At 37.5% G+C, this 14,212-nt stretch overlaps 1 protein-coding gene across 23 annotated transcripts in view; it reads left to right on the top strand.

Moving 5' to 3' along the window:
* Positions 1-14,212, top strand: part of PARD3 (par-3 family cell polarity regulator) — a 717,622-nt gene that overhangs the window by 533,337 nt on the left and 170,073 nt on the right. For 20 of the 23 annotated variants that reach the window (XM_050804766.1, XM_050804769.1, XM_050804764.1 and 17 more), the window contains one exon: positions 9,423-9,533. The exons of the other annotated variants lie outside the window; for them this stretch is intronic. In XM_050804766.1, the coding sequence (XP_050660723.1) occupies positions 9,423-9,533 (111 nt within the window). The remainder of the gene's footprint in view (positions 1-9,422; positions 9,534-14,212) is intronic. 23 annotated transcript variants of the gene reach the window in all.

Raw genomic sequence — 14,212 nt, 5'->3', positions numbered from 1 at the left:
GATTACCTGGGTGGGTATAATTTGAAAAAAATAAAGTGCATCAAGCAAAGGTACATCTTTTGCAAAGAGGGAATGTTTTGCCACAGAAATTATGTCTTTTTTGTCTATGAGCTAGTCGATGTCCAAAAAGCTTTCAGCATCTTAATTAAGATATGCTTTCACTCATCTTCTTTCATTTTACTAGAATGGCTTTAAGTATAGACTATATATATTATTTCAGTGATTTGTGTATTTATCTTGTGTTTTGAAGCAATAAACCTTTGAGTCCCACAGTTTTTTGTTTATTTGTTTGATTTTTAGATCTGTGGAGTTTGTGGTGATTCTTGTAAAGTCAAAATTGATTTTGTGCTGGGTTCCCTTTGTCCCCCCCCCATTTTCAATTCCTCAACTATTGCTTTAATATTTCCTTGTTCCATATCCTTCCAGGATTTCTGAAGTGTCAGGTTACGAGGCATATCAGTGCATCCTTGATTAGCTAACACAGGCTATGCTGAAGTAGGAGTGCACTTATAAGGACATTTAATGGGAGTCCTGAAAGGGATATGTTATTCATTAAGGTTGCATTGTACATTTAAAGGTTGTTCTAGCTTGGTTAAGTAGAAGCTGCTTTTTCTTTGAAAATAATAATAAAGTTACCTCTTTTTCCCAAGATGCCAAGCAATCTAAGTTTATTTTATTGAATCTAATCAGACTGGCACTGATGAAAAGTACACAATCAAATAATTATTTTCAAGTTTGTGATTTTCGTTTTAAAGAGAACCTCTGCCAAACTCCACCAACTTAAAACTGCATCCCATCTTACAAAAGCGCTATCAAGTTGTCATGTACCCTTTCTAAGGCTCCTCTCTCATCATTGTTGATTACCAAGATGCTTTTTTGCCTAAATAGGAGCTTTCTGCTTTTCATAATCAACCTCCTCTTCCCTGATTCATCCAGCATTGCCACAATCTACTGCTGAGCAAATCAGTAGTCTTTCATGGTAGTGATTTCTTAAAATGACACTAAAATATGTAAGATCCTGTACAGGAAGGACATATTAGAAGTGACTTATTTTCTTTTTCTTTTTCCCATTTGTAAAATGGAGGCTGAGGTACAAAAAATGTGGCCAGAATCCATGAGCATGTAATTACAAATGATAACTGCATGCAGTGAATTCCTTGTTATTTTACCCTCTGAATGGGTTTGGGCAGTTTGACGTGCTTCTGCTGTTGCCTGACAGTATTTGCATATGCCAGCACAGATGATTTTGACATTTGGAGTGTCACTGCATTTAGAAAGGTTGGCAGCATCCTGTGAATGGTTATGTGGGCAGTTTTTCTGATCTTTTGCAATGGTTACGAGCAGTTCCTGACCTTGCCTTCAAATCCCTGGCCTTCAGAGATAAGTTCTGTTCAGGAACAATGTCCTTTGGACCTAATTTCCACTGGCAATGCAAGATTTACTCATTGATTGATTGTGGAGAGAGTAGCCTAGTTCTGTTGCCCAAGCTGGTCTCGAATCCCTGGCTTCAAGTGATCCTCCTGCCTTGGCCTCGCAAAGTGTTGGGATTACTTACAGATGTGAACGACTGCACCCAGTCCTATCTCATTTATTTAAACATAGATTTATTAACCAGCTGCCTTCAGTGTGAGAGCACACAGTCACTGTCTTTGCTTCCTAAAGCTGAGGAGGTGTCTGGGTGTGGTAAGAAGTGTCTCTGGTATGAATTCTGGCTTTGCTACTCACTCACTATATGACCTAACAAATCCTTCAAGCCCCTGTGCTTACTGAGGTTTCCCCTAAGCATGAGGATGATAACACCTGTCTTGCATGCTGGTTGCAGGAATCAATGAGATAAAAGCACATAAAAGAATTCAATTAGTTCTAGCTAAGTGTAATTAAATAATCAAAAGAACATTCAACAAATGCAAAATTATGTCTCACTTAGGAATTACACAAAATGAACTTCATAGGTCTTGGAATTTCATTTTCTCTTAGGTATATCCAAGTTAAGACCAATTAAGACCTTTTAAACTAGCTACAAGCTGAACTGAACCCTTGTCCTAGCTTGCAGTGGGCTTTTTAATCTTCTTTGATTTTCAGAAACATGTGGACATACATCTCAGTGCATATGGACAAGAGTGCAGTAGGACAATCTGCAAAGATATATGGCTAGATTTTTTTTTCCTTTGGATAAAATCTAGAGTAATTACCTATTGAGACTTTAAGCAAAAATAAGTTTGTTATTGTGTTAGAGACCAGGGTAATTGGTTGAGGGAAGTTAGTTCTGCACCGAGAATGTGGATAAAGTACAAGAATCAATTAAAAGGTTTTCCAGAGAAACCTGGATCAAAAACCATTCCGGTGACGTATGACTCAGAGGAATAGAAGAATGATAGAAAGTTCATGGGTTTGTTTTGACTTGAGTGAATAATGAGCTCTGGACTATGCAGAGAACTGGATTGAGACACAGGAATGACACAGGACAGGGAGTGTGCTTTTGCTGTACAGGATCTTGAGGCCAGCTCAGTGGGCGGCTGGTATCTCTCAAGGATCTTTAGGACAAATGCCAGCATTACCACAGTTGGCCATGGTCGAAGACAGGTTATACAATGGCTATACAAACAGACGGTCTTCAAAAATAACAGGAAGGTTCCAGAAAGAGAAAATGAATTCCTGAAGAAAAGGACAGAATGGATCATGTGATAGTGCAAATATGTAGAAATGACGGGCAGCCACAAGGCAGAATATTGAACTAGTGACTGTATTGACCATTCCAGGACAGGAGTTGGGCATTTGCAGAGGATATGTAACTTCTGGTAGCTGAGACTGAATTCGTATTTGATTCATTTTAAATTATCTTCCCCAGCCAAGCAGTATCACATAACCTACAAATTTCTTTGGGTAAATAGACATGCGGTGTAGCAAAGACTTCTTAGACATGAAGACCTGGGTAATTAGCAGTGAGAAATACCAGATTTCTAGGTGACATTTCAGTGGGGTGTTTTGAAGAAAGACTTATTTTAAAGACTATTCCTAAACCTTACAAGATAATTGGTTCCGGATATTCTGTTCATCTATTTTTAAATATGGCAGCAGATTTTTAAGACTTTTTTTAAAACATTGTATCATGTTTCAAAGTATGGTATTAGGAAAAACACGTTCATTACAAAATTAATTGTATTTTTATTTATCGCAGGATGCTATGCATTGTTACTCCATGTAATTTTTTTCTAAAGACCTCTAATTTTGGTAGCAGCAGAAATATTACTATTTAAATAGTAAAATATTTCAGTAGTATTTATACTGCAGAGAGAATTATGTGACTTTGCTGAAAACCCAAACGATGGTTTTAATAGCAAGGAAACTCTTAGCAGTAGTTACTTTTCAATGACATTTATTTCATTATAAAAACAATAGAATTTGTTGCCATCCTTTGTTGTCATTTTGTTTGCTTTTTGCTTTCCCCATTCATCATCAAGTTCCGGTTTTGGCCATCATTGTTGACGGTAACGGTACACATGGCCGATCTGGCAGATTGCAGTGATCTCATTTGTAACGCGTCATTGTAAAACCCATTTAGCAGATTAGTTTGAGATTACTTCAGCTGAACGAAGACATTGCTGTGTCCTTTATGAAGAAAACCATACACTGAACATGGGTTACAATCAATTCTGCTCTGAATAAGACAGGGTTCACTCACTGCATCTTTCTGTGAAGGAGTTTCTGGTGGAGTGTGGCATTTTTAAAAGTGTACCTTCACTCCTAATGCAGCACTGCCTCTAAGCAACTAAGCAATTTTTCATTTCTCTCAACTTTTTAAAGGTATTTTCTTTTTATCCCTCTGCTTTTATTATTATTATTATTAATTATTAAGATCTGGCCAGATGCAGTAGCTCACGCCTGTAGTCCCAGCACTCTGGGAGTCTGGTGCGGGTAGATCACTTGAGACCAGGAGTTTGAGACCAGTCTGGCCAACATGACGAAACCCCACCTCTACTAAAAATGCAAAAATTAGCCAGGTGTGGTGGCACACGACTGTAGTCCTAGCTTCTTGGGAGGCTGAGGCAGGAGAATCACTTGAAACTGGGAGGTGGAGGTTGCAGCAAGCTGAGATCTCGCCACTGCAGTCTAGCCTGGGCAACAGAGCAAGCCTATGTTCTCAAAAAAAAAAAAAAAAAAAAAAAGACCTGCCTGGGCAATATGGGAAACCCCATCTCTACCAACAGAAATACAAAAATAAGCTGAGCATGGTAGGTACCATGCACCTGTAGTCCCAGCTACTCAGGAGGCTGAGGTGGGAAGAAGGCATGAGCCCAGGAGGTTGCAGTGAGCTGAGATTGGATTGCACCACTGCACTCTAGCCTGACTGACAGAGTGAGACACTGTCTCCAAAAAAGACGGTCATTCATCTATGTTGATATGACTTAAGACATAACTAGCAGATTCTTCCTGAGGTACCAGTGTAGGTGGCCACTTTACCTTTCAGCCTGACACCTGCTGGGTAGTAGAGTTTTCTCTTTGAACATTTGTGTGAGTCAGAGCAGATTGCAGAACTCTGATTCTGTGCTGAGAATGGGTTTGGTCCTGGAGAAACCATTACCACAGTATTTCTTCAGCTATGCTGTTTCTTGGAAAGTGACTCATCTGACATTCATCCATGGCTTTTAAAAGATGATAACGTGAAAATAATTGATACCTTCCAGGTTTTTGAGCATTTTACTGTTAAGTGATTGTCTTCATAGTGTAATTGCCAATTTCAGCTCTGAAACTGTCTTTGCGAGTATACGTATAGGTGAAATTTTTCAATGACTGCCTCCCCTTTTTAGGAATTAAGCAACTATAAATTAAGAAGTACAATAATATTGGCTATTAGGGTGAATATGGGTATAGATGCTTTTTTTTCTTTTTTTACATTTTAGAATGGTTGGTGTATTTTTTATTTACAGTTTATTTCATTTGTCAAAAAATTACAGCTGTGAGTGATCAATTTTTGCCCCAATTATAAAGTAATATGCTGTGATTTTATAGTATACCTTAAAGAAATCACATGATTTATAAACTATAGCAATTACTAAAAGAAATGTCCAATACTGACCTATTAACATTTTACCTATGGCTTCTTTAATTTTCATACGTTAATCTTGAATCTGTATTATTTTTTGAGACAAGGTCTTACTCTGTCACCCAGGCTGGAGTACAGTGGCACAATCATGGATCACTGCAGCCTCCACCTCCCAGGCTCAAACAGTTCTTACACCTCAGTCCCTTGAGTAGCTGAGACTACAGGCATGCACCATCACACACAGCTACTTTTTATATTGTTAGTAGAGACGAGGTTTCATCATGTTGCCGTCTTGAACTCCTGACCTTAAGTGATCTGTCCACCTCGACCTCCCAAAGTGCTGGGATTAGAGGCATGAGCCGCTGCACCCGGCCAAATCTATACTCTTAAAAAAAGAAAGTGCTTTATAACAGTTTGGTAATACATTTACAAATAATAAAATAGTTATTCCAGTGATTAGGGGGTGGTCTAGGAACCTAACTAATATTTTCATACCAAACACAGTGGGAAAATGTGGAATCCTTAAGTATGAATCAGGATTCTACTCTTTAAAAAATGTCATATATACTTATGAGAAAAAGGTGAAGGTTGGGCTGGGCGCGGTGGCTCATGTCTGTAATCCCAGCACTTTGGGAGTCTGAGGCTGGCAGATCACGAGGTCAGGAGATCGAGACCATCCTGGTTAACACAGTGAAACCCCGTCTCTACTAAAAATACAAAAAAAAAAAAAAAAAAAAAAAAAAATTAGCCAGGCGTGGTGATGGGCGCCTGTAGTCTCAGCTACTCGGGAGGCTGAGACAGGAGAATGGCGTGAACCCGGGAGGCAGAGCTTGCAGTGAGCCGAGATTGTGCCACTGTACTCTAGCCCGGGTGACAGAACAAGACTCTGTCTAAAAAAAAAAAAAGGTGAAGGTTGATTGACTGAGTTCATATATGTGTAAGACTACGTGGGCGAACTGAAACCTTCTTTACAATGTAGGAACAATACCATTTTCTACAAAGATTTTAACATAGCTAATGAACTCAACATTACATTTTGGCTGAAAGTATCTAATCTGTTTTAAAACATGCAAAATCAACCAATCTAAATCTTTGCTCACGATTACTAAAGGAGCATATGTACACTATTTCTTAAAGACTAAACTGTACCTTTTGGTACAGATAGAGAATAGTTTGTTCTGTGTGCCACTGCATGGTGTTTCTCAGTTATGGTGCAGAGTTGTATTTCTGTCATTTGGTATGTAGGAATGTGAACCAGCACAGTGTCTTAAAAATCAGTAGGTCAGCATGGCAACATTGTATCATTGAAAGACTTACGAACAGAAACACTGAATGTTTAAAATGATTTACCTTTAGGAATACCTCATTATAAGTAAAATGAAGTATTAAAATTTGAACTTACACTTTTCTGGAAGTTAGGATTTGTACATTTTTATACTTTGAGATGCCTCAGTGTTGCAGAACTTCCAGGACGAAGTGAATGCCCTGGCTTTAAATGCTGTCTGCTGACACTCAGATTAATCTATCCAGCCCTATGCTGTCCCTTGTATTTTTGTTATTATGACATCTTCACTCCCAAGTCCTCCAAACCTTTTCCTTCCCTGGCCCCGTGTATCTTGCTGGACAGTAACTCCTTTCTTCCAGTTGCTTGGCTAAAACCCTGGAATCATCAGTGACTATCTTTCCCTAACGTCCATGACCTCCCCATCAGCAAATTTTATTGATGCTGCTATCAAAATATGTCCAGAAACTAAGCACTTCTCTCACTCTCCTCCTACCAGCTGGTTCATCACCATAGCCTCCTGACCATTCTCCCTGGTTTCAGCTTTTCACCTGCAGTTCTTCACACTGCATCCAGGGTCATTAAAATGTCACCAATGCTGGTCCTCTGTTCCATATCCTTCAGTGGCTTTTCATGTCATCCCAGTAAAATCCAAAATCCTGTGTGGTGGGCAAGAACCCACATGGTCTGACCCCTGATGCTGCTCTTCTTCATTTCCTGCTGCCATCTCTTTTTCTCTCCCATTCTAGCCCTATCACTGCCCTTGCCATTCCTCAGAGACACTCAGCCTGCCTGTGTCTGAGGGCCTTGGCACTTGCCTGCTCTTCTGCCTTGCTGGCTCATGCCAATGAGGCTGGGTCCCTCTAGCTCAGATCTCTGCTCACATGTCGACTTAGGAGAGAGGCCATCCCCCTCCCCATCACTCCTGGTCTCCTTACTTGCTTTGCTTTCCCTCTTAACACTGTGCACTCTGATGTGTTATATGCGAATTTGTTACCTGAGTATAAGCAATCGAAGCTCTATGGCAGTTGAAATGACCTAATGTGCTCTGTTTACTGTTTATAGCCTGGGTGTCTCAAATAAGCCGACTGCATGGTAGATGCTCAGTACGTTTTTGTCTGATGAATGAGTGTGATGTTTTAAATGTTGACTTCTCCTGAGATGTATCAGGTTTTAATATATTTTCTTTCATTTATTCATTCATTCTGTAAAGCCCATCATTATGCATAATTGATATTTTCACAAAAATAGTGTGAAGTCTTTTATTTTTAATGTTTTATATTTATTAGTTTTAAATGCATAGCATGTATTTTATACCTTGTGAAACATGGTCAGATTCTGGATTCCAGTTCTGGAGAATTTTCTCTTTTTCTTTTTTGCAATCACAGTGATCAAAAATGTAATTTTAAGGATAGATTTGCCTTATAAAGTTAATTTACAGCCAGTTTTGATTGCTGTATAGCAATGTGTGTAATTTTTAAAGTAGTGATGGTGGTGTTTTACCTTTCTTCTGTTTTAACATTTTAAGAATACTTTCCTTTTTGTATTTATAGACCCCTTTCAAACATAGTGTTACTTTAATCAACATATGAGGTGTGCCCACATACACTTTAATTCATATGTAGACAAGTATTTGAAATCAGATTTGTGTTAATAAAAAAACTATGCTATCAACCAAACCATTAATAGAAATAATTTTTTCTCTTTTATGTCAACTTTGGGACCCTTTCCTCTTCTCTGTTTCTTTCTTTCTTTTTAGAAACAGGGTCTCCGTCTTTCCCAGTCTAGAACCCAGTGGCGCCATCATGGTTCACACAACTTCGAACTCCCAGGCTCAAGCGATCCTTCTGCCTCAGCCTCTGGAGTAGCTGGGGTTACAGGTGCACACCACCACAACTGGCTGGCTGATTGTTTTGATATTTAGTAGAGACGAGGTCTCGCTATGTTACCCAGGCTGGTCTTGAACTCCTGAGCTCAAGCAGTCCTTCTGCCTCAGCCTCCCAGCGCCTCAGCCTCCCAAAGTGCTAGGATTACAGGCGTGAACCACTGGGCCTGACCCTCTTTTTTGATATGAAATTGTCACAGTAAGGCAGATTACTGTTATTCTTCAGAAAGAAATACTCAGTATACTTTAATTATTTCTGAATGCTGAGTCGTGTGACTGTCTATAAAATATTTCTCTTTTGAAACATCTGGTGACCAGTGCATTACAGATGAAGATTGCTTACAGATATAGAGTGCATGCATTCCAGGCAATATGGTCTTTTACAGAGAAAAATAACAGAGCAGGGAAAGAAATTGATACCAAGTTTGAATATCAAACTGAGATATTTTGGATGCCAGAAGAGAATAATGTTAGTGTTTTCTTCAAGAGCTCAGCACCCATCTGCAGAAGTTTGTGTGAACTGTTTTTGAATCATGGGTTTGTTCCATGTGTTTGTTTTTGATCAGATGTGGATTTCTAAGTCATAGATGCCACATTCAGTGATTGCTTTTTATCACATTTAGGAGATTATTTGATTAGAATACCTTAAACCTTTCAATTTAATTAAAGTGCAGTGTAAATTATCCATTGTACTTTAAACCTTGCAAACATGGCCTCCTTTGTCAGTTTTTAAACTATGATGAATGTTTCCAATAAGCCTGGCTGTGAAAATAAAGAATAGTTGTTTATGGAGAGATGATTAACTAGATGATTGTGGTTTATCATTTTTTAGTCCTAAGAAAAACCCACTCCAATGCGGATCTTTCTTCCTCTAGCATCTGAAGTATTCAGCACTTAGTCCTACAGATATATTAATCATTTAATAAGGATAAACCACAACTCTTGTTGTTGTTTGTTTTTGTTTTGCTAAAAGAAAAACTGCTGTTGAGATCATTTTCCTTGAGAGTTTTCTCTGGGAAGTTCTAATTAAAAAGAAATAAAATTATCGGATTCAAAATACTGGTCCTGACCCAAACTACTGACTACAGAAGACACCTGGTCCCTGTTTTGAAGAAGCGAACATTCATTTCATTGGGCACCTGTCATCACCACAAACAAAAGAAAGCTCATTTTGTATATATTGACAAGTTAGAATTTTTTGTTATTAACAGGTTTGGCAAACATCGAAAAGATGACAAGATTGAGAAAACGGGTAAAATAAAAATACAGGAATCCTTTACGTCAGAAGAGGAGAGGATGCGAATGAAGCAGGAACAGGAGAGGTAGACTTCAGTTACTTGATTAAACCTCCTTAGAAAGAGGTTCTTTTTTTTTTCTTTCTACTTTCTTCTTTTTTAATGTAAAGATTTTGCATTTAATTACTCTTTATATTTCCTGTATCAACCCAAATATTGATGGTTGTGAGTGAATATACTGTAAAGAGAGATTTAAAAAAAAAAAAAAACTTACATGTATTTGTGACATCAAAGTGGATTTTAATTGCTTTAGTTAAGATCTTTTGCATAGGAAATAGAACAGCTTATTAGATGAATAAATAAACATTAATACTGAATTTATGATTTTTTAAAAATAACACAAAAAGTACTTAAAATCCTGCCTCACTGATATGTAGATATTTACTATACTATAATAATTTTAAAGAAATATTCTTCTGGAAATAAAACTCTTCGAATTTTTATATCACACTTTAAGTATAATAAGAATTCAGGAGGCTGGTATTCTTAATGTTGTTTTTCTTTCAAACCTGACACTTACTTCTTGATTCTCCTTCTATTTCACCATCTTCACATTTTGTGACATTTTCCACTTAAGTTTTCCATGTCTTCCAGATAGATTGTTACCTATTGTTGAATCATTTCCATGTTGAGAACTTAAAGACCAATGAAACGAATGAAAAGAGTTACTCTAAGCAGGCGCTCGAAAACCATTTTTCTAAGTGATTAGAATTTTTCTCATTATAATTCCAGGGGGTGAGAAAGCCATCTCACACTTTTGTTATTAGAGTTTACAGGCTCATAGTGAGCGTCTCTCTGTCATCACATTTCATTTTCTAAGCAGCCAGAGTGAGAGGTACTATGTCTGTTTTACTTTGAGTAATCTGGGATTTCAGTGAGTTTCCGGTATCTTCATGAAGGTTATAAAGCTAAGTACTGTCCATAGCTAGGACTGTAGCCCAGCATCTTTAATATTAAGTCCAGTATTCCTACCATAATTCTAAAGCTAGGATGCTTTTACTCAAATACTTAATGAATGAAAGAACTGAAAATGGTATCCTACAACAGTTTTATTTAAAAGAGATTAGTGTTTGTGTATTTTTTCATTCATCGTTCTAATACCTCTAAGGGTTCTTTTGAGTAGGATGGTTACTCTGAGTCTCCGTAGCTTTTCAGGGTAGAAAATGTATGAGGGAAAAATACAGATTTTAAATTTATGAAGCAAGTGTGCTGGTTCTTCCTCAATTTTTATTTTTAAAAAATCATTTCACCTTGCTTTATAGGACTCTATTTTTTCATCAATTTTGGGATACCCAAACTTATTAGTGAACTCACTATTTTGGGGTTTGGGTGCATAGTGTTCCTTAGTGTGCGTGCCATAGCATTTAGTGACTCAGAATTATAAACTTCTATCCTAGAAGTGTTTCTTCTCCCCTAAAGGAGGAGACTATACCAGGTAAATGTATGAACTCAGATTCATCCACAGGCAGATACGTAATTTACTTAGAGAGTAATCTCAGTGACAGAAACATTATACCTCCCCCTATATCTTGATACCTGCCACAGGGGATAGATAGCTTCATTAATCCTGTACTATTTTTCATCTTCTGAATATTCTTTGCAGTTTAAGGTGACTGCAATTTTTCCATGCAGAATTCTATCAACGTTTTCCAAAATACTTTTATGATGCTTAGTCAAATATTTCCAGCCAAACAATGATTTTTACATAATGGTTTCACTTGTATTATTAATTTGCCTAAGGCACAGTTCACTTCTCAGTTTTGCTTTTAATTTCCATCTCTGTACCTCTAATGATGCAATACTTCTGGGAACTAGGTTGATCATAATGAATTTACAATGTACAGGAGGCCTAAAATAAAAATCTTTCAGGGTCAAGGAACAAGTGAATGGTCCATTAAAAAAATCAATGAGGCTCATAATTTAAGAAAATTATTATACTTTGACTTTGTATTTCAATAACAACTTTTTGCAAGTATGTTTTATTTAAACTCATGGATTTTGTAATAGAGCAAGTGAATGCAAGAAACAGACTGAACTATGAAGTGAAGTAGGTTTGGCACTTGTGTTTTAATAGGGCAAGCCTTCTTCTATATGTCCTCCTTTCTGTTCTGCCTGTCGTATTGGCAGTGTTCTTTTTGAGAGTGGAAACTGCAGCTGCATTGAAAAAATTTTGACTGGAGGAATCAATAAAAATAAATAAACCACAACTTATATTCTCCTCACAACCTTTCCCTCACTGCTGACTAGTAGTGAAATATCTCCTGGGATATTATTTACCACTGTAGCTATTTGAATTCCAAAAATTATTTTGGCTGGTTCTATATAAAAATAGAAAACTCAACATTCCCCCATGAGTTATGATTGTCCACAAACCAAAACTTTTTTTGCCGGTATACATCTGTGAATCCTGAATATTGCTCAAGATATAAATACTGAAAAACTAAAAGGGCTATGATATAATTTTAAATGTTTTTTTTTCAATGTTACGATCTATTTAGATGGTGACAATAAACTAGATTGTTCTGAGCAGGGTCCAAGATGAAGTTTGACTTCATTCTTGCTGACCTCCTTTCCTTTCCGTCACTCACTACCAACACTGTGAGGTTGGGTCTTGAGTAAATGCCATCCATGTGGGAGAAATGGACTAGGAAGATCGCTGTATGGATCTGTGCTCTGCTCTACTAGCCCTGCCCTGCCTCAGACTAGAGCCTCCATGAGTACAGTCTTCTTGAGAAGCAGGGAGTCTGGGCGTGATGCCAAGGGGGAAGGTAACAGGTTTCTGACATGCTGTTTTTGACTTCTCATTCTGGAGCACTGAACCTAGGTACCCTATCTTTTCAGAGATGCTGCTGGCTGCATTGGAGATAGACTGGGAAACTAAGCAAAAATGTGAATTCAGTGCTTTGTCCCTCTGACTTGTGTTTCAGGCATGCCTAGGGACAGCACCTCTACTGATTCATTTCCACCACATGAAAGGTTTAGGCACCAAACTCAAAACAGAACACGCTCCAATTAAGTGATCTCCGTAACTTCAGGTCTACTTAGCCTCCCGTACAAAGCCCAGTGGTAGATTTCTCTGTTGACCACGCATCACAAATAACATGTTGGCTTTCTGTTGTTTTTGCTCCAGTGATACCTCCATGTATTTTTAAATGGTAGTATATATACTGTGTGGTACGGGATTGCCCAGTGTTCAGCAGCAGAGAATGTGTTCTATTTACAAGTATGTTTGAGAAACACTTGTTTAAACCAGTGTATGCATATTTTTCTACTGTTATTTCTCAAAATTCTACCAAGTTCATGTACATTATGAGTCACCAAGATAGGAACAGAGAGTCACCATTCTCCAAACTTATTTCTTCTCAAAACATCCTCTCAACCCCTCACTTTTTGCTTTTCCTGGAATACTGACATCCCACAACATTCTGAGTCACTGGGGAAATACCGAGGGCAAGTGAAGACCGTTGACTCCTGGCTCAGCCGTGTCCAGCTTACTCCTCTAACTGGCTGTAGAAACCAGAGTTGATTGTTTTATAGACCTGTGAGCAAGTTTAAAGCAGTGTTGTAACCTGTCTCTACTTTCTGGCTTCTGTTTTGTGGACTTATGAAAGTATGTGCTTACCACTGCTCCTTCTTTTTCGGTTTTCTCTTTCCCACCTTTCTCACTTGTTTAAAACATTTACCTTTTTAAGCTCTAGTTCTAAGTTTATTCTAACACTGAAAACTACAGAAAAATTTGGGAGAAACTCATAAAATTACAATCAACAACAACAAAAAATTATCTGTATTAACACACTGTTAACATACTGGTCTGTGCCATTCTAATCATTTTTTTCCTATAAAGTACACATTTTCCACACATACGTACTTTTAAGAAGTTGACATCTATTTTCATTTTTATTTTGCATTTTTATGTGTTCTTAGAAAACCATGTTAAATGTTTTCTGGATCACGGTCAGGTCTGTGTGAACAGACAAATGGGAAAGAGGGACAGAAAGAAGGAAAGATGTTTTGAAACATAAAATATTAGTTGTGATATCTGGCCAAATTTCCCAACTCTCAAATAATATTCTCCTCATGTTATTCATTCTATTAAATGAGGTTTATAATGTTAGCTGGCTTGTATTTTGTAGTTATTCAGCCATTGAAAGCTATTACAATATTATTATCTATATCTACATAGTAAGTTGTGCTTGGGAACATTTCCAGGGATACTGAATGCTTCTAGTGGAAATATGTAAAAGTTAATTAATTTCTTATGAAATCCTCCTAGTATAGAAGGAATATTTATAAATCTCCTTAGGAAATAGATGATCTGAAACTTTCCATTATTCAATGTTTCAATCATCTTTCCAAGCCTTGTGTTTTCAGTACTAGACCATTGAACTCTCTGTGTCCTTCAGTGGGATACTCCCCATTCTTGGTGTGTCATTTTGCGAGTTTATGTGGATCTTCTGCATGCCTTTTCCTCTCTTTTTAGTTTTACCAACTGCTCTCAGTAATACCTGCTTCAAATAATTACTTGAACTTTTGAGAGACGTTTTTTGTCATCTCAGTTGGTAGGATCCTTTTCAGCAGACGATACATGTTTGTTTTCCTAACAAGAATCTTTGCATTTAGATCACTTATTGTCATGCAAAGATTGCCTTTTAAAAATTAACCTTTTATGGGAAACATTTTTTCTATCCTGTAGCATCATTTTTCAT

Source organism: Macaca thibetana, chromosome 9, assembly GCF_024542745.1.
Source record: "Macaca thibetana thibetana isolate TM-01 chromosome 9, ASM2454274v1, whole genome shotgun sequence".
NCBI lineage: Eukaryota > Metazoa > Chordata > Mammalia > Primates > Cercopithecidae > Macaca > Macaca thibetana.
This window is presented reverse-complemented; position numbering and strand designations above follow the sequence as displayed.